Consider the following 21,328-nt stretch of genomic DNA (forward strand, 5'->3'; position numbering starts at 1 on the left):
ATTTATTATCTTTCTTTACTTTTTGTGTCGTTTTGCTGCTTATGTAGTGTAGAAATATCTTAGGCCTACTTGTCATTGAGCCCTTTAACTAAAAAACCCCCCCCAAAAAAACCATAAACAAACCAATAGCTGTCTGTCCTTCTACAGTAGTTGCCTGGCTCCAGATGCTGATAAAACTTATCAGCTTATTCTTATTCTGAAAGGCCAGACAGGAAATGTTCCGTCTAAAGCAGTTAACTTGACATGTCCCGGCGCCGGAGTAGAAGACAGGCAGGCGCACACAACACAAACACTCCCTCCCCAGCGTGAACAAAGACTTGTGAATGAAAAAGACGTGGACACAAATGTGATTAAAGAAGTGAGTGTTCTTTGAATGAGCACTGCATAAACACATAGGCTACTCCCAGTTTGACCACCATGTCAGAGCAGCCCAGTCTGATCCCATCTCCAGTGCGAAGCGGAGAGGTCTCCTTGTGTGTTGCAACAGTGGAAAAAAAAAAAAGGGAAACATTAATATGATGGGTGTGTCCTGGAAACAAGGGGTATTCCTCTTCGAGAGAGGGGGAACCTTCCCTTTTTTCTTCTGTTACCGTTCCGTTGTTTTTTAGTGACAACAAGAACCCGTGGTCAAGCTCATAATAATCCAAATTTAAGACATGTAGACACAATAAATCTAATATAAGAAAAATAACAATAGTGCTGATCATATTTTTTGGGGGGGAAATAAACCTCAGGAGAAGTGATTCTGAGTCATGATTTTTTAGATTCAGTTGTTTTTTCTTTTGTTGTATTTCATGCCTCATTAAGAGTCTGAGTCACTTTCTGGCATTTGTGTTATTGTCATGGATACATTTCATAGTTTTCTCCAACAACAGGGCTGAGCCTCACACACACACACACACAAACTGGGGTAAATTCCAAGGAGTTTGCACCACCGCCCATTTTTTAAACCTCATAAGTTTGTTGACAGGGTCCTTCTCATTCCTCCACCCAGGGTTTCCACGGAGACGCACAGACGGATTACAAAGAAACCTGCCAACACAGTGCAAATCAAGTTTAGTGGCCCTCGCACGCTGTATTCTCTTTCTGAAGCATTGAAGAAACATCAGTATGGGGGAGACTCAGTGTTCTTGTAAATGCTAATTACATCACTTAAGAGTAAAAGAAACTGGAGATTTAATTTGGTATGTGGTTGGAAAATTCCCCGGCCAGCACAATCCACCTGTAAAAAAAAAACTGTGTGTTGCCCCCTCATGTCCTTTTATGGCGTTCAGCTGGTAACTTCCCACTTCTTTAGAAGTGCGAGAGACGTGGCATGACCTGCTTTTCTTATCTCCGCAGACACCCTGCCAGAGTGGAAGATTACAACACCTCCCGTCTCAAAAACGAGCCAAGAAGAATGCAGCTGCTTCTCCTCACGTCTGATGATAGATGAAAGGGGCTCCAACAGCAACATGTCTGTCTGCTGTTGCACAGTTCACCTCTCTCATGCTCTGAGGATGTGATGGAGTAGCAGGCCTCACTTTACACTTTATACTGTGTATCTTTAAACATGTGTCTGATACAAAAGATGCTACCGAACAAAGGACATCTTTTAACTTCTTCTTCATAGAAATGGTCTCTTTTCTCATTCATCCAGATTTCACAGAAGCTGCAGGGTCAAAAGCCTTGATAAGACGTATCAGTTCTCTTTTCAGAAGCAAAGGAAACCACTCGTTTCGCAAGAGTTTAAAATTATTATTTGTTGTATTTTCAAACAATGTCAGCGAAGGATCTTGATCTGTGAATCCCTTAATATGACCCTTAATGAGAGCTGGGCATTATGTTGAGTTTTTAAGATACATTGATATATTTTCTAATTACATATAGGGTAAGACAATATCGTTTATATCGATATCTTTCATGACGCATTAAAATAACATTATATGTTCCTTCTGTAGATCCACCAGTTCATCTTTTTCTCCTCTCGATGGCTGTCCCTCTTCTCCCTGCTCTCCCTCCCTCTCTGAGCAAAACTCAAAATCTACCTTCATAAAAAAAAGAATAGGCAGCTGTATGTATTTTGTAATTCAGGAAACAAACATTTTTAATTTGTATTAAAGAGATTTTTCTTGTTTTATTTATTTAACAAATGGGTAGTCTTCATTATCTTTTCATGTACACGTTGACATTGTGCAGCTTACTGTTAAAATAATTGCCTGTTTGACAATTAGAAATTGGCTCATGTGGATTTGAAATAAAACCTACTGTGTCTGTGTTATCTCCTTACAGAAAAATATAGTGTATTACTATTCAGCTAAAAAAATATTGAGATATCATTTTTGGTCCATATTGCCCATCCCTATACCCCTAATAATTTTTCATTAATATAATTCATTGATACATATTTCCTGCCAACCAGAAACATGCATTTTCCACAAACATGTTAAAATCTTTTACTTCTTATGATGCTCTCTTAAAACCGTTTCTAACCCCAGCAAAGAATAAACCCAGCTCCCTTCACCCAGACATTTTCATCTATACGTAGCCATTCACTGTAAATTGGTGACATCTAGTGGTGTAAATGGTGAACAGCAGCTCAAATACTCCTGAATGGTAAAATAATGTGTAATAAAAAAAAATCACTTCTTTCTCATTAATGCACGGAGCAGAAATGTAACACCCAGTACTCATCATGTCAACTCTGGTCCCTAAAACAATACAAACACACACACACACACACACACATCCTGACATTTAGAGGACTGTTTGTTTTACAATAAGCACGAGCACACAGCATAAGTTTGACACTTAGAAAGGAAATATGGTCTGGATGTGTTTTTGTTGTTGTTGTTGTTGTTGTTGTGAAGAAATGGAAGGAGAGGATGGTGTTGTTATGGCACAGACTTCAATAAAAGCAGCTATTGGGGCACTGGTGGCACAGTGGTTAGTGCGCGTGCCCCATGAATGGAGGCTATAGTCCTCCATGCGGGGGGCCAAGGTTCAAATCCCACCTGTGGCTCCTTTCCCGCATGTCATTCCCCACTCTCTCTCTCCCAGATTTCCTACTCTATCCACTGTCCTGTCCCTCCATTAAAGGCACAAAAAGCCCTCCAAAAAATAAATAAAAGCAGCTATTTATTAATACATACTAAAGTTGTCAACATTTTTGATGCTAACTTTTTCATTCCACGTGTTTCAAATGAAAACAATCTCTTTAAAGCTTTAAGATCGATAATATTGAAAAGTACAGAAGACTAAAAAAAGAAACCCTACAAATCTCATATCATCGTCAGAATTTGAATTTTGAATTTAGAGAGTGTGCACGAGTTTGTGGTGATTGAAAACCAGAAAAGGCCAAATAATGGGTCTCTAGGACTTCTATTATTGTTGCTGTGATATTGTAAGAAGTTTCTATTTCATTGGATTTTTACTTGAACCGTATCAAAATTAAAAAATCTGGTGTTACTTTTGCACAGACTGGAATAAAGAAAGTTTGATTCTGTCTGTCTCTTATCTGCTCTTAAGGTAAACAGAAGATAGAATATTTATCTTTAAAGACAGACAAAAGAAACACTTTAAGGTGAAGCTTAACATTTAGACTTTCTTCTGAAAAGTTTCAAATGAAGTTCAAAACAATCATTCACAGAAGAACATACCTCAGCTGTGTAATCGTAGGTTCTTCCAGACTTTATTATACGCCTGTGCCTGAAATAGAACGAAAGTATGTATCATATTGAAGCCATTTTAAAGTAATTTAGTCCATTATCACACCACATGCAATTACCAGCCATTCTGTAGCCATTACACCTACCCTTTTACGACTGTAACTCTGAATGATACCATTTGTAGCAGGGCTAATGGCAGCCGTTCACAGTTCAATTTAACAACTGTGTCGATACAAATATTCCCGTTAAGATGCCCTTAACTGAAAAGAGCGGGTCAGAGATCAGCTGGAGATCCCTGAGGTAGAATCAGACACCTTGTTTGACCTCTAGGTTGTTTAAAGTAGGTGCTAATGATTTTTGACAAATCAAACAATAAACATGTAATATAACAACAGAGATTCACTACCCTGGGTAAAGACCTGAAAATGTGAGGTACGACACAAGAACTATAAATACCACCTGTTAAGAATAAATAAATCAAATGCACATGGAAAGCGCACATACACCATCACAAACCCTTAATAGAAACCAAAAAAGGATCATTGATTAACCTGCTAAGGGACTAAAGAATTAAATAAGCTTTACGCTAACTCTGGTACAATATTGTACCAGAATGTAGCAAATGCTAGCATTTATGTTGAATATTGTACATGGGCCCTTTACAAATAAAAATGTAATAAATAAATATTATTATTAATACATTTTATCTATCTTGCTATCTCACAGCAAAAACTTCTATAAATTAAATGCTTCAAGAAAAAGCAAACTCATCTGACCTTAATTCACGATTCCTTTTAGCTAGCAGCGACCTTCCTGCTGTTGCTAACGTTAGCCCGAAAAACAGCTATTAACTTCTATTTTCTTGTGTTTCTACAACATTAATATGATATTAATGTTGTATTTTCAGACCATTGTCTTCTTCCCCATCCTCCTCCTCCTCATTATTCTCATTTTATCATCATCATGTTTGTTACCACATATCCTCTGCCTCAGTGGATATCAGCATCCTGGTGTATCGGCTTCAGCAGAATGCGGTAGTTACAACTGCTGAAAACGGACAGGGAATGTAGCTGTCCATGCTAATGCCTTTTTGAGGAGTTTTTTTAGATTATAAAATATACTCACCAGACATTTATCTAATGAAAAACTAAACAAAGAGCCATTCATGGTGACAGCTTTTTATCATCTTTCCGTTCCTCCTTACTTGTTGAAACTACGACAACCACAGACACATTCGACTGAGTCACCTGTTATCACAGTCCCTCCCTCCCGCTTAATATGCGATTTTTCACACTTAAATGTAATAGAACGCAATATATCCTCTGAAAATAACTCTGTGAGTCATGACTGTCTACAATGGGTGTAACACCTGAGTCCCACTGTCTGTGATGTTTTCAGAGCATTCCCGTAGCTTCACTTAGTTTACATCTTTGTGATGGCTGGCCGGCCGAGGGACTAGAGAAAAGAAGAATAACATACTGTACTCACTGCTTAATTGAATGTCATGTAAACGTTTTTAGATCATGATCATTTTGGGTAAATTTACATGCAGTGTGAAGATACGAGCATAATAAAGATAGCATTAGCATGCTAACATAACAATGCAGCGCAAGTTGTTTTGGTTTCATGCTGGTGCTCAAGGGCGACATCTGCTGGATCAAAAAAATCGTATATTAAGCCTTTAAACCGAAACACTGGAGAAAGCAGTCTGTTTCATATAACCTACACATCATCCAGTTTTTGTTTCTTATCCACAACTAAAGGAAAGCAATCATTAATCTGCTGATTAGCTTGAACACACTAGCAAGCACAAACCCAACTGAATCTTTTTGACTCCTAGGATAACTTCAAAACTTTACTGTTGGGGGATGCTGGTAGCCTAGTGGTCACTGCGCACACCCATGTACGGAGGGCTTGAGTCCTATAGGGGGTGCCCGAATCCTAACTGTGGCTGCTTTCCAGCATGTTACTCCCCACTCTCACTCGCCCCGATTGCGGACACTATCCACTGTCCTATCTCTAAATGAAGGCATAGAAAGACCCCCGCCCCAGAAAAAAAGCACAGTACTATAAATTTGTTGGATCAAGAATGTGTAGACTATTTTAAACGTTCAATCAGAACTGCAACATTACAAACCTTGGACTTGTATAGCCCCTTTCTAGTCCTCTGACTACTCAAAGTGCTTTTGCACAATCCCATTCACCCTTTCACATCTTCAGCAGTTCCAAAAACATAATGTTCAGAAACAGATACGATGTTTTAAATTGAAATATTGTGCTTTGTGAGTTTTATTATCAGTGAAAGAGATCCAGATAGTATTTTCAGTAAAACTTTATTTTTCAGTGCATGAACGGAACACCATGTCAAGGTCATAGTCTATCCTTTTCAATCCATTTTTAAATATTTCCTCTTTTTTTACATAAAAAAATAATGGAGCGATTTTAATATACCTCTATTTTTTCCCCGCAGAAAGAGCACTCAGCAAGTATTTATAAAGGTGCTGTACAATGTACAAACATTTACATCTACCGTCCCTACAGAATGTAGAAGAAACCACAAGGATTGTTTTTCTAATGAAGCGATGCAAGGCCACAGTATGACACCAAAATTAGATAGAAAACGGTGAAAATAAAAGCATAAGTAGAACAAAAGTGACATAAAGGGACATAGAAAAAAAAGGGCATTATCTGTTAAACCAGAGTGAACTGCCTGTACCTGACACTCAAGGTTGGATCAACTTATTTTACCAACCCAACTATTGCACAAACACCTACCACAGATGGGCTCATGGCACATCCTCAAGTGATTTTTAACCTGAAAACACCCGTTTACAATCACAGGCCCACATCACTGCCTTTCACAGAACATAAGCACCCATTGACTTTCATTGATATTGACTTGACACACAGTGATGCACCTTTGCTACTACGCTGTGTTCCCTGAGCTCATCTGAATATAAATCTTAATCTCTTGAGTTGTATCAGCGGGTATGTTTAGTTTATTTACTTTTTCAGATTCCACAGCAATAGCATCAAAAATGAACTAAAGAAACAGTGAAATTAGACTAAAGCTGCGTTTCCACTGCTGGAACCCTCCCCATGGACTTTGATCTTAGGAGGTATTCATATTTCACAATGGGAATCAGGGGGTGGATAAAGTCCTGGAAAACAAAATTTCCCAAAGACTTCATGTCCCTTTGACTTTATTCTACATCCCAAAAGTTCCTGCTAGGGGAGTAGTACTTTCTGAAAGTACTGGGACTTTAGGGGCGGAACTTGCACAGCTGAACATGGTTGAGTACTTGCATCAAACTTTTTACACATCAGCACATTTGCTCATGCTCATGGGTCATAAGACCAGTGGGGAGATACAGACCACTACCTTTTCATTTTTTGAAAATAACCTCTGGCATTAAAAGTTCTGTGTATTTTTGTTGGAAACCAACCTAAGAGTAAACAAGACTATAGCTGTGTCCACTGCCAGAACTTTCCCCGTGGTCTTTGGACTGAAGAAGGTTCTCAGTGCGTTTCCACCTCAAAATAGTCTGGGACTTTTTTTTACAACCCAAGAGGTTCCTGCAAGTCAGTTAGTACCTTCTGAAAGTACCGTGACTTTGGAGGGAGGACTTGAAGATTCATTGAGTTCTCACATTATTCAGAGGACTCACATAGCAACTGACTATTGGTGTTTTCACACATGAACAGAGCTCAGTAATTTTTGGGTGAACGCAAACTGCCACTTTCCTCCTCCTGACTTTACCCTGACTACTCTGACTTTTCCCTGCCAGCTTTCTGGTAAAAATTTTTTTAACACAGCAGGTAAAAGTCAGAAAAGTGTTCAAGTGGTAAGTTGGAAGGGGTTGCAATTAGTATATCATATTATGATATTATAAATATGTCCAATTTCATGTCGGATTGATATGAAGGCAAAACATTTTCAGCATTCTTTTACATCATGCCTTGCCTCCTGAGAACCTCCCATGACGGACTTATGGACTTTCCAAGGTTTTACGTGCTTTTTAAATAGAGTCCAAAGTACTTTTTCCTGCCTGGGGGAGGGTCCTTTTTTATACTTGGACTTTGCAGGTTGGACTTGCATTGCTGAACATTTTTACTAACAGAACACAGATGATTAGTTCTTGAACAGAATAAACTTGTTTTACCAAAAATGTTAATCCCTTGACAATTTGCTCCTGGGACTAAAGTTCCAGCTTCATTTGGTGGAAACACAGCTTATGTCTCAATTTCACTGACCCGATGCATGTTGTTGTGTATTTTAAAGCCTACAGCTAAACTACCCTTAAAGTGTGTTGGAAGATTGGATCCCTGTAAACCTGTCTTAAATCAGCAGCATGCTTTATATCTTTCTAAACCTCCACATAACTCTCAAAGCTCCTTTATCCTTCAAGCTATACCCTGGCACATAATCACACAGCAGGATTGACAAAAAAAACTTACAATAAAAACTCAATTGTCTTTATAAAATAAAAAAAAAATAAAAAAAATGGCAATGCATGGTAGAAAGTCAACATCACGAATTAAATACGACTCATGGTCATTCTGTTTTGCTACAAGGGCAGATGCAGTGCAATGGAATTCAATAGATATTTTAAAAGTTAGAATCTGCAAAACATGACACATTCAAATATATATATTATATTATATTTCACAATGAGACACGTTTTGAGCGATTGCAAACATTTGGTACAGCAGTTTGCACATTACCTATACAGTTCATGTACTACAAGATCCATGGTAAGTCCTACCACCGAAGAACATTGGAAGGAAAGTGAGAGCTCAAATAACATGGGACAAATCTTTGAAGTCTATATCAAAATGTGGAATGGCTTGGTACAGCTACATATACACATATCAATCTATTATCTCAATAAATTACACACGGGTTGGTTATCATACACATGGTAAACAAGATCTCAAACCACAAGTTTCTGGTCTTTTAAATGATACTTTTTATACGGAGGAGAGGCGTGACTATAACCATAGAACAGTCTAGAGTCCCTGGTAAAGTGAGCGCTTGCTGGGTTGTATTAGAAATCTGCTTGGTGTCGAGAATGAGAATTAGAAACAAGAAACAGGATCATCCTCAGTGATGTGCAGAACACGTGCAGAAAAAACAAACTGAAGGATCTACTGCATGCAGTTGAGCAAACTTTTTAAGAAAAAGACAAGTCAAAGTATTCCACAATGACTTCGAGAGCAAAATGAAACCCCAGGTGACAGTCCTAAGTGGTGTATACTACAGGCTAGAGGCCTTTCTTTGCATATGGGTCATTGCATTGTAATGGGTGAAGCGCTGTTGGTAGTCGTAGTTCCACAGGAGGCTCCCAGGATTGGCACATATTCACATTTAAAAAAAAAAAAAAAAAAAATTCTGGCAAGGCCCCGAGCATGCCGCACATGCTAAAACCCCACATCAAAGACTGCTGAAGCAGCGGACAAGGCGGAGAGGGGGAGCTGCTACATGCCACAGGTGATGTCACAGGACTCCCAAAAAAAGACCTTGTCAAAAAAGACAAATCTGGTCCAAAGGTAATAAAAGTGGCACAGGGTTGAGCTTTTCTGTTTTATGGATGAACTCAGAAAAACAATCCACAGAGGGTGCTGTTAAATTTTCCATGGCACAGCGCTAGTCTTGTTGATTCAATATTCTATCACAAAGGGTCACGAAAGACTTCTGCTGCAGAGAGGATTTTGGCTGAGCTGGGTACTTTCCAAGGTCCAGGACTTAGAGGTCCTTTAGGACTCTGCGGGGTCCCTGGGAAACTGTTCGTAGAGGCCACAAAGTCCTCCCTACCACGGACTTCTTTGGAGAACGTATATGTATCTTCAGCTCCTTTTGGTGAAACAACAGAACCTTTCCTACTCAGCGCATCTTTAAATGAAAACTGTGATTCCCTCCTGATGATTGCCTCTTTACTTGTATTCCTTTCTTTTGTAGATTTGCTCCTCCCAATAGCATCTCTCTGCCTTGAGTCTTTACCTGTACCCTTCTCTGCTTGTCTCCCTGTATTAGGAGAAACCCTGTGGTGCTGAGAATCTTCCACCACTCTTCTTTGAACACTTTCTTGCTCACGGCCAGACCTTGTTCTATCTCCTCTCCCTTCCATCTCCTTTCCTTGAGAGTACTGTCTGATCTCGAGAGTCCCCCCTTTGCCGTTTCTCTTTTCATGATTCAAGCTCTCTCTGCTGGAAGAGTCTTTTAATCTCCTCTGAGGTCCTTGTTGTTGCTCTGTGCGCTGCACGGTTGAAGCCACTTGCTGTCCAGCTTGCAGAGACTTCCTAGGGCTCGTGGATCGTGTTTTCACCTGCTTCTGTGACGTCCTTCTCCTGCTCAGTGCTTCGTCCTGTGCCTGACTCTCAGTCTTTTTGGGACTGTGATGTTGCTCTTTGGCTTTAGGAAATGTCTCCCCGGTTTTCTTTGGGCTGCTTAGCTCTCTGGAGACTTTTATGGGCCTGGTCCTCTTGTAGAAGTTCAAATGCTCAAGGGAGGCATGAGAAGGCCTCTCTACCTCCTTGTCTGCCCACTCGCCAATCTCCTCCACTGAGCTCAAGCCCCTGCTGCTGCGGGAATTGAGACTCTGTGGGGATATGGCGCTCCAGCTGCGGGAATGTTTCAGTTTGCTGGAGGAGGGAGGAGAAACAAACATGGAAGCCCCGGTTGGATATGAAGAGGACGGGGATGATGTGTCAGAGAAAAACACCTCTCCGGAATAGCTTGCGGGTGAAATGAGTTTTTGATCATGTTGACCTGTGAGAGAAGCACAGATTTCAGATGGGCACACAATATTGACATGTGAATAAATAAACACACACACACACACACACACACACACACACACACACACACACACACACACACACACACACACACACACACACACACACACACACACACACACACACACACACACACAACTTAAAACCTCTGGAAATGTGGTGTGAAAGTCATATTAAGCATCCATTCCAATCTTAGAGAAAATAAACTTTCACATATTGAAAATCTTAGTGTAGGGGCATCGGTTAAGCTCATCCGTTAAAGCATGAGACCCACATACAGAGGCTACAGTCCTCAATGCAATGGCCCCTGGTTGGACAATGACCCTTGACCCTTTGCTGCATGTCATCCCACACTCTCTCCCTCCAATCACTACCGTCTCTATTCATCTGTCCTACTGTACAAATCAAGGCAAAAGTTTCTCTTACCAGCTAACTGGTATTTTTCTAAATAAAGACCGAGTTAGCTGATGGGAGAAGGAAGCAGGAGAATTCACCTCGAGCGACTGGGAGTGGGTGGTTAGGTTTGTTCCCTTCGAACAGAGCACGACCATAGACTGTCTGTACGCCAATATTGTGATCTCCATGCATGTAATTGAACAGCCGCATTATGTTTTCTGTTTGCCAGTATGTTGTTCTCCATTTATTTTGTGGATATTGTGATTCTGTGTAGCTACACATGTCACTGAAATAAAAGCAAATATTCTCATTTTAACCCCCCTCCCCTCGCCCCTGTATAACAGGTATAGTCTCACTGTGAGGTGCCTGTGTGAACAACCAGAACAGGAGGATTTCAGGGGCAGTCCTCCTGAAATTCTCCAGGTAGAGGACCAGCATGCGCTGCGATGGGCCTATCAAGAGTGCAGCAGGAGCCATGGTTTTCTTTGTTCTTTAGTTTGCTTGCGAGCTTTTTAGTAAATAAACCATCTGAAATTAAGATCTTTTTCATGGACAATGGACTTCGTTTGCCTGCGTACTTCAAATCCTCATGGTGCACCAATGGCCATTTGATTATGTTATGAGACATATAGCCACTAAACCAACATTGGTTAAGTTTACAGAAAGTTAAACAACAATATTTGTGTTTTGGCTGAAGCTACTTTCTAATAGTTTTTCGATGCTTATATACATTTATTGTAATTTACAGCTCAGCGTTTATTGTTGTGTTTCCAGAGGCTTTAAATATAGAGAAGTAAGGAAGGGAAATATAGATTACACCTCGAGGTCAACAGTATGGTAAGGTATGTTAGAAAGCAGAGAATTACCAAGGTAAAAGAGAAGAGGCCACTAAAGAGCAGTGAAGATGTTAGTGTTGGTGCTCAGTGTAGTAGCACACAGTAGAAGAAGATGTACTACCTGCATCAGGGGAAAGAGAAGAAGAGTCACAAGGAAGCAGATGGTTAGAGATTTAATGAATAAATAAAACACCCAATAAAGAAAACAGTGCATCCAAATCAACACGGGCCGAATTCCAAAACAGGCTTCATCAGTTTACAAGCAAATGGAGTCATTATCATTAGCAAAACATTAGCTGTGGAGTAGTGGATTAAACATGTGTTTAACTGCTGCTCCCGCCTCGTAAACCAGCAAACACATCGAGGAAATAAATACACTCTTGTTGCTAACTCAAGTTTTACTGCAAAACACATCAAACACTTTGTGGGCAAAACTCGACTGTCAATCATATTTATTAAGCTATAATTATAAAAGAGTAGTTTGATATTTTGTGTGGTAAATTAAGCAAATAAATACATGAAAAGACGGAAACCACTCTCATATCTCGGCTGTATTAAAGCTACTATGAGGAGTTTTTAATTGGTTATGAAACAGACTGAAGTTCATACTGATGTATCTTTATGGCCTCCAAAAGCAAAAAGAGACCATCGACCACAAGATAGGTTATTTCATTATAGTAATTTTTAATGCCTAAAACTGCTGCTGTAGGTATCAGATGAAGTGCTAAGCTGCAAGCCGCTGAACAGCCTTTTTATATTTTCACGTCCAAGATTCTCGATGAGGGATATTTTAGATTGTTTAATAAAAGCAGAATGAGATTTTGTTTTGTCGTTAACTAAACGTGAACCGGAGAAAATCTATATATATATATATATATATATATATATATATATATATATATGTCATATATCCAGTCTGAATCCTGCTCTCTGCTGGAACGTTATACCAATCCGACTGCAAAGTTTTAAACAACACTTTTTTTTTCAAGATCCAAACGTGACTGGATTATCTGATTTTATCTGATTTTGTAAAACTTTTCTTTTCTTTTTAACAACCAAATTTTAAGATTTGATCCAATCTGATTGTTTGAATTCCAGCAGATTACTTTTGAACAACTGGGTCCTGATGACTCAATCTTTAAATGTCATTCATTAAAAACATATCTAAACTACAAGCAGCGATCCTTAGCATTACACCAAAAGTCATTTATAATTAAGCATAAGTGTTGGCTTTCTAGGCCTGAAGGCAGTCCATATCAAAGAGTTAACTTTAGAAGATAATATGAAATGGTCTTTTCTCTTTGTGTTAAAACGATCACAGAATGAACTAAATCATACAGAACTTACTGCCATCTTGAGCCAGGCCGGCTCCAGGCCTCAGCAGCAGAACCACTTTGTTTCCTCCGGCCTGGATCAGGTCAATAGCCCGTGTGTGAGAGATTCCCCGTGCAGGCTCCCCGTTTATCTCCACGATCTCATCTCCAACCTGTTAGCAATGCAGAAAATGTTTTTCTTTTAAAACAGAAACCCACACATCGACGCTTTGCAAGCACGCTCTGTCACTCAAACACACAGAAGCAATATGCCTCCACACGAACAGGCATTATCAAATAGTATACATTTCTTTCCACACACACACGCAGAGCCTTGTAACACCCTGAAGGGTCCCTCTATTATTGGAGATGACAACATAACTCAGGATAAAATGTGTAAACATGTCAGTCTGTCTGGATCTAATCTGTGTTGACATTTCTCTCCTCCCTCCATAGGCAAAGTCATGCCGACAGATCTTCATCTGGAAAGTCTTAGATTGATTCTCGCTCCGAGCTTCTGTTCAGCACCACTCTCACCCTGATAATAATAACAATGACACTGTGTTAATTTCTTCCCTGTGGGGGGATTCTGATTCTCCCAAAAGCTCCTCTGAGGAAAAAGTGCAGAATCTGTTACAGTGTGACCTTACTGGAAGTGGCCAGTGTCTCATACAAAAGAAGGACGCATGCTTGCTGATGTCAATGGATGGATGGAAACCTAAGTATGTACAGAAGGTAATAACAGTGTTTGAATAATAAATAAAAACACAATAAATCTAATCCAACCTGAGACAAGAGACTAGCTCTTCATTCTTTGTGTTTGCTGTGAAGGGAGCTTGAAATTACTTTGCTAAATGAAAACGAATAAACTCTAAACACATAGCAGATAAAAAATAAACAGCTTTAAACCCTCAACACTTTAACTTTCAGCTGTTGATACACAATTCATTAGTTTCATCTCTGCTGAATTCCACACACAGCAGTAAAAACCGAGCCTCTGATCTACCTCTCTTCTATATAAAAACTGTTACATTTAATTTCAGCAATGTAATAAAATGTTTAATAGCACACTGGACATCATCTAACAATACTGAGTGAGGCCAAATCAGCTTTCCCACAATGCACTGACTCTTTTTAATGGATTGTTTTTACTCGATATTTCTTATGCCTGAGGTCCTGCGGGGGTTGAAGTTTGTCATTTGGCCAGTCGGTTCAAGACTTCTAGAGTCTAGAGAGAGGCATGTCAACATTACGGGCTAAATGTCCCTGACAGCGGATGATACGATCCAGAGAGAACAAATATTAACAGTTCTGGTTTAGCCAGAGCACAGTTTAAGTTCAGGTTGTCATAATACCAGAATTTTCTAATTAGATATGATACAAGTCAAATCAAACTGTGGCTCAGTTTGTACTCAAGAGTTGGTCGTCTCTCAACCGGAAGGTTGGGGGTTCGATCCCCAGCTCCTGCAGCTACATGTCCGATGTGTCTTTGGGCAAGACACTAAACCCAAAGTTGCTCCTGCTGCTTCGTTGTTCGCATATAAATGTGTGTGAAAGGGATTCATTACTTCACTTCACTTTACATAGCAGCCTCTTTGTGTGGATGTGTAGGTGTGACCTGCAGTGTACAGTAAAAGCAGGTCAAGTCCATTTACCATTCACCAAACGATATAGATACCTGTTTTGATATCACGGCAACAAAAATAGAAGTCCTAGGCACCAAATATTCATCAATATCTTGTTTTAAATCAGTTAAAAAACTTGCAAACAAACTCCTGCACATTGTCTAAGTTGCATTAATACGTTGGCATTGTTTAGGTGCCGATGTTTTACTCTCTTTCTTTGTCCAAGGCAGCTTTTGAAGGATTTATCAAAAGCATTTCATGTTGGCTCGAAACGTGACTTAATAATTCCTTCAAACGGGAGCTTCATGGTGTGTGGATCTTTGCTTTTCTTAGTCGTGTTTTTGGATCCAGCACTCACTGAGGGATGTCGTGTCATTTTAGCTTTTACATTAATAATATCAATCATGAAGGTAATGGAGCATCTTTTAAAAAAATTTTTTTATTGAAAAGTATTTAGGTATAGAGAACTCGTTTCATTATGTAGAAGTTCCATAATAAGCTCTGCTTTAACTCGTCTATGCACAGAGAAATATCTCATAGTGATGTTCACATTCTATTGAAACACTCTCAGCAAATACATTTACCCCATCAGATAACGACCTCAGATATTAATGAGCTGTGACTTTTCTTTAGCACCACCCTGAGGCAAACCTTTCACTTTTAGCCCCATCGCTGTTATACTTCTAATAAGAGGAAAACTAGCAGCATGTTGTTGTTTCACACTCAGGTGGGACTAGTTGTGTATTGTGAGACAGTTTCAACTTGGCATAAGAGAAGCTCAAACTCTACAGAGTTTCAGAGTAATGGTGGGACAGTATATGTTGTAGATTCAGTCATATTTTTGTTGTCCTGACTTCTGTGATACGACTTTCGTTGGTGCTTGATGTGGATTTTTTTAGACGCTCTAAAAAGATTTTCCTGCCAAATTTGACTCACCACGTCCCCACTTCACGGTGCTGCTTATGACATGAGTGGGGGTCATGTGAGTGGAAGTTAATTGGCTAAAGAAAAAGTTGACAGCAAATATTCACATTATGACCTCATGCTGATCCATTGTCTTTATGGTCCCGTGGGAAGCATCACTTTGCATCCTACCTCAGTGGCTCATTCCAACAGGAAGTACAGTAATACACCCTTCTGATGTTAAGAGTCGCTCTTTGGACATTTTGATGTTAAAATATACATGTTTGTTTGTCGATTAAAAGGAGCACCCACATGGATCCTCCCGTCCAGCTGAGCAGGTCCGTCCTCAGCCAGTCTCAGGATGTACAGACCCATGTTGTACTCCGTCCCCCCTCGCAGACTGAAGCCGAAGCCTCTGGGACTCCGCTCCAACTCCACCGTCAGACAACCCTACACAACAGGAACATAAAACAGTCATAAATACGAGCATATGCAGACATATTTTGCACAAATAAACACAGAAAAAAATATACTTTTACTTCTATATGCAGTCATAAAGATTGGAGTTTAAATTCCCTTTAGGTATAAACCTCCACAATGAAAACACATAGTGGATGAAATAAGAGGATTACTCAGACCTGGTTGGGTCCTGTCACACACAGCGTCCCCTGCTCAGTCAGGGAGAGACTTTTGTGGTCGGACCAGCTGACGGCCTCTCTCTTCTCCTCCATGTCCAGGTTAAAACTGCAACAAGCAGGAGAGGCGTTTCATCAGTAACACGCTGTAAACAGCACACTGCAGGCCATAGACACAACAATGCAATTATGCAAACAATAAAACCCAATAAAATGCTGGATATTAAATAGGAGGGAGCTTCTTTCTTACACTTTGATGTTGTATTTGTATGCTGTATTTTTCTCTTTATGTTCCATATTATCACTCACACACTTTGATGTGTTTCTCTTACTGTTTGCTCTGATGTGGAAATGTTTATTATGTCATGTTTATTTCATGAGAGTTTGTCAGAGGCGAGTATAAACATCATTGGATTATTAGCACCATAATCATTTACATTTTTTTTTCAATTTTAGAATCTGTTCTTGGTGCATTTCCTTTAACACTTCTGTGCATATTGTCCTCAGGCCAAAAGATCTGGGTGGGAGGCAGAGGGTCAAAGGAATTAAGTCTAAAGTCTTAATAATGAACAACATGCGCGTTTTTCAAACGGAATATTTCACTTCTTAATATGCTGCAAATGAACAAAGACAAAAAAACAGAGCTATCTTGCAATGTGCATGTATGTATCATTAATGTTAACAAAGATTTTGTAATAATGAACTGTCTATCTACTATAATGAACCATCAGAAAGACTCTCTTATTCAGTAAATATTTATAAGCAACCTTGACTATACTGCATTTTTATTCTTTCTGCAGGGTCAAATACAGTACAAACACTTTATATTCAATGCAAATAACATTATGTAGAGTAGATTACAGATAGTTCGTGGATGAGAGGCCTTCTATGAGTGCTGATATAGAGGACAACATCACAGGGACTTTTCACACTGTGTATCCCTCCGCCTTTTTGCATGTCCTAACAGCCTGCGACATGAATCAGCATCAGCGACAAAATCAGCCTGATTCTATCCTGATTCTATTTCCTGTACTAGTGTCCTAAAAGCCCGCAGCTTTGCAAGATGAAGCAGCGCAACAAAACAAGCCATTTTTTATACCGCAACGCCCCGTTTCGATTTTCCATTCTTTCTTTCACTGGCATAGATATTGAATTGTTGTGCATAGGCACTGGAAATATTACATCTTTTAGTAAACACAAACAATTCTCAGCATTATATGATGAAGCAGAGTTAGGATAAAATCTACTAAGATGTAAAAGTGAAAGCATTTCTTTATGTTTGTTTAGTATCAACATTGAGGGTGGCAATAGCTCAGTCTGTTGGGACTTGAGTCTGGAACCGGGGGGTTGCCCCTTGTGCAAAGGCGCCAAACCCCCAACAGCTCTGGCAGTCCCTCACATCTCTCCATGAGTGAATGTCCATAGGATCCTGTTTGTGCATGTGTGTGTATTTTAGCCTGTGTGTGTATTTCAGCCTGTGTGTGTAGCATGTCTCAACGACAGAGTGTATAAGTAATTTCCCCTCGAGGGTAAAATATAAATAAGAGTCAATTCTTACCGTTCATCCTGCAGAGCTGATCTTTGCCCCATGGCTCTGTGCTGGAGAGCTGGACTCTGTTTAGCCGAGCTCGCTCCAGATGGAGGGCCCTTGTATTCTGAAAAAAAAAAAAAAAAACGTAGGATTTAAAAGACATCAAAGCAAATTTTCTTCAAAAATCCTTCTACAAAATGTTTCAAATTCTCTCTGAGCAAAATAAAATTAAATCCTTCACTTCATTACGGAGGCATGGTGAGAAAGATCTTCTTAAAGACTATATAAACTCAATCATCAGTTACGCTGTACCAAAAGAGTGTGACATGATCTCGATCTGAAGAGACCCTGAACTCTGCCTTCATTTTCACTTTTTTAAAATGTTTTCTCGTTGTCAACTTTTCAAGGCAACCAATCATAAACATGCTCCTTCACAAACCTGGGGAAATGTAGCCTGAACCGTTATAATAAGTATCATTAGAAATGTCCAACTTAATGCAATGACCTTAAAATCAAATCCTGACATCATTGTCTAAGTTTCAATAATTAAATAGAGCTCAGCGTAGAAAGAATATTCTCTCACACATTCATTCAACTTAGACACTCCCTCTCCACCACTCCCTCCGTCTCCCTGCTCTGGTGATCAGCTGATTGTGGGTGTTTACTCTATAAGTAATAAACCAACCAGATTCTGCCCCAACCTCTCTCAACCAATCATTCTGCTGCTGTCACATTTTAAAATCTGCTCTCTCTCTTCCACAGTCAGTTTGTCATTTCAGTGCGATCACTCTGACCCTCCTCTGCCCCGGTAACCTCCAGTCCAGCTCAGCAGAGTCCAGATACAGCCTCAGAAACCCACTCCTCATCACATCCTGCACTCTACTATCACCACCAACACCTGTGGGATCCTATCTTAATGTCGGCCTCTCTGCCCCTCTGAGTGCACGACGTCATCATGACGGAGGAGTCTAATCGCAGAAGACTTTGCATACTTAAATGAAGAATTGTAAACGTTTACAGGTGTTCTCTACATCAAGTTTGGAAAATGTCAAACTAGGTCCTGAATCTTCTCTGATTTTAAAACATTCAGACCGTTTGAACATGCGGCCGACTTCGTGTCCCCTTGAATGCAATAAAGTCTAAAAGCCGATTGATCACAAAAGTTCTATATCAGGATAATCACTCCATACGTGTGCACACACACAGAGACACTGACCGTCCTCTGGAACCACAGTGAGGGTGACGACGCTTCCGGCCTCCTTGATGAGCTGGACGATGTCGTTGTGAGAGAGCTCGATGATGGAGCGCCCGTTGACTGCCGAGATGCGATCCCCGACGTGCAGCAGGCCGCAGCGGTCCGTGGGACTGCCTTCAATGATTCGACCGATCTTGTGTGGAATCACTGAAAGGGGCAGATATGAAGAGAAGAGGAGACAAAGAGAGTTGAACAGAGTGACCTTCACGAAAACCTTCACGTGTTTTGAAAGCCATCGTGATGACAGACTCTGTGGAGACGAATGACGGCTGTGACTGCGTTCAAATACAAAGCAACGGACAGAAATCTCCCCGGGTACAAGCTGCAGTATATTTATCTTTTTATTGTAACAGACAAAAACTCTGATTACAATGTTTTCGTCCTCCAGAATACTTTGGATGTTCATGTTGTGCTGGTTTTTTCTTATAATTTGTATGACTTCTACATAAATGTTATCAATACACATATACTGGTTTTTACACTTTAAGCAAACTGTTGAAGAATTGTGCACATTTATTAACTATTGATGTGTCACAAAGTGGCTCAAAGTAAGTGACAAAGAAGGGGTTATCACACATGAAACAAGGTTTAAAGGAAGGGAGGAAGAGAGGAAGAGAGGCTAAATCTTGATGTCCTCCCTAAACCCTGAGTCCTGAGCCCTTATGGACTTCTAATTGACGTCACCTAGAAAGTGATCGAGTACACGAGGTTGCAAGAGCTTGAAATGGTTAAATAGGAATGGGACATCATTTTGCAAAATCTCTGTAACCATGACAGCACAATGTCATGTGGCATTAGGTAGCCTATTTTTATTTTCCATTTTTGACTTTACTCACTGACAGCCATTGCCCTTATAAAAAGTTCTACTTAATATATAGGCTATGTGTATTTCTCCGTTGGTGGATAAATAAAGGTTTCTCTTATATATATATATAACGGGACTAATATGCTCTTTGTCTCTCTTGTTTTTGTTAACAGACTTGCAGTAGAGTTCGGAATAAACCTTTTTGGTAGACTGTAAATAGAGAGTGGTTTTACCTTCCTGCTTATTTACAGTTTCTCCCTTTTTTTCCCCGTTTTATGTCGTTTGTTTGCCGTTTCATTTCTTGCGGGCTTCCCCTGGGAACCTTATGTTTCACGTCACAATGCTATGAACTATGGGTAATTCCCTCACTTACGGACAGGGTGCATAGAGAGCTCAAGAAGTCAGCGAGAGATCCCCCGCGCACGATTTGATCTCTCACGATTTGATCACTCACGATTTGATCCCTCACGATTTGACAGTGGGACAGCCATGAGCCGTCACAGACTTAACGGGAACGCGCATAAAAGTCAGATGTACACACTTTCCAGCTGTCCTTCCCGACTCTGCCTATTGGCCATTGAGCCAGGAAGTTAAACCAAATCAACCTAACACGTGCAGGCAGAAAGGGCGGGACGTCACATTATGACATAATCATATTCTTTATAAATAAATTTATATATTTATATATGCATGATGAGTTATCATATCAAACTAAGAAAATCAATATGAAACCTACATTATTTTCTGCAGGTTCTATCCTGCAACGCTAAACATGTTTTCCTCTTTATATTCAGCATGATTATTTTTCTATTTAATTTGACTTACAATAATGAAAAATACAAAAACAGTGAAGAGACAATAATATAAAAACAACTGTTGCTTATCGCTTCATTCTCTACTCGTGACCATGAATATTGAACAAAAGGTGTTTTTTCTTCTCAGATCTCCAGCTCAACATGACGACGGTGTGACTTAAAATGTAAACACTGATGTCATCCAGAAGTCACGCTTACCTCCCAGCGGGGGTTTACTCTTGGAGGTGAGGATGACGAAGCCGAAGCCCTCGTTGTCTTTGCGGTGGAGCGTGATGTCAAACGACTCGTGGTCTAGAGCGCTGGGCATGGGTATGCGAGGTAGCTTGGGGGACCCGTTCACCAGCACTGGAGCCATTTCCAGAACCTCTTCATCGGTGGCGTCTGAAACAAGAGGATACAGGTGATAATGTGTGTGTGCGTATGTGTGTGTGTGTGTGTGTGTGTGTGTGTGTGTGTGTGTGTGTGTGTGTGTGTGTGTGTGTGTGTGTGTGTGTGTGTGTGTGTGTGTGTGTGTGTGTGTGCACTCCTGAGGGCTTTTACTGAACAGTGTGGATGTTCTGTATTTTTACAAGCGGGAAGAGATGCAAATCAAAGTAATACAGAGGAGTGTTGAAAGCCAATGAACAAAGTCAGTGTGCAGCAGGAGCTACTTAATGTGGATGGTGAAGAGGTTGCCAGTGGCTACCGTTAGTGGAGAGAAAACGACGTCAGTGTAAAGCTATTATTCTCTGAATCCATGACCGGTCAAGAGTTTTTAAAGGAAACTTTT

General features: G+C 40.1%; 1 protein-coding gene across 2 annotated transcripts in view; it reads right to left on the reverse strand.

The window, feature by feature from the left end:
* Positions 1 to 5,964: 5,964 nt before the first annotated feature.
* The window catches only part of LOC109991190 (membrane-associated guanylate kinase, WW and PDZ domain-containing protein 3), a 177,617-nt gene continuing 162,253 nt past the window's right edge, over positions 5,965 to 21,328 (reverse strand). The window contains exons 15-22 of one of the 2 annotated variants that reach the window (XM_065955101.1): positions 20,758 to 20,940; positions 18,901 to 19,086; positions 17,712 to 17,808; positions 16,157 to 16,262; positions 15,831 to 15,968; positions 13,025 to 13,163; positions 11,708 to 11,798; positions 10,278 to 10,416 (exon numbers count right to left, since the gene is read on the reverse strand). In XM_065955101.1, the coding sequence (XP_065811173.1) occupies positions 11,749 to 11,798; positions 13,025 to 13,163; positions 15,831 to 15,968; positions 16,157 to 16,262; positions 17,712 to 17,808; positions 18,901 to 19,086; positions 20,758 to 20,940 (899 nt within the window). In that variant the 3' untranslated portion in view covers positions 10,278 to 10,416; positions 11,708 to 11,748. Of the gene's footprint in view, positions 10,417 to 11,707; positions 11,799 to 13,024; positions 13,164 to 15,830; positions 15,969 to 16,156; positions 16,263 to 17,711; positions 17,809 to 18,900; positions 19,087 to 20,757; positions 20,941 to 21,328 lie in introns of both variants that reach the window. The other variant, XM_065955100.1, reaches the window with a different exon arrangement.

Source organism: Labrus bergylta, chromosome 5 (assembly GCF_963930695.1).
Source record: "Labrus bergylta chromosome 5, fLabBer1.1, whole genome shotgun sequence".
Classification (NCBI taxonomy): domain Eukaryota; kingdom Metazoa; phylum Chordata; class Actinopteri; order Labriformes; family Labridae; genus Labrus; species Labrus bergylta.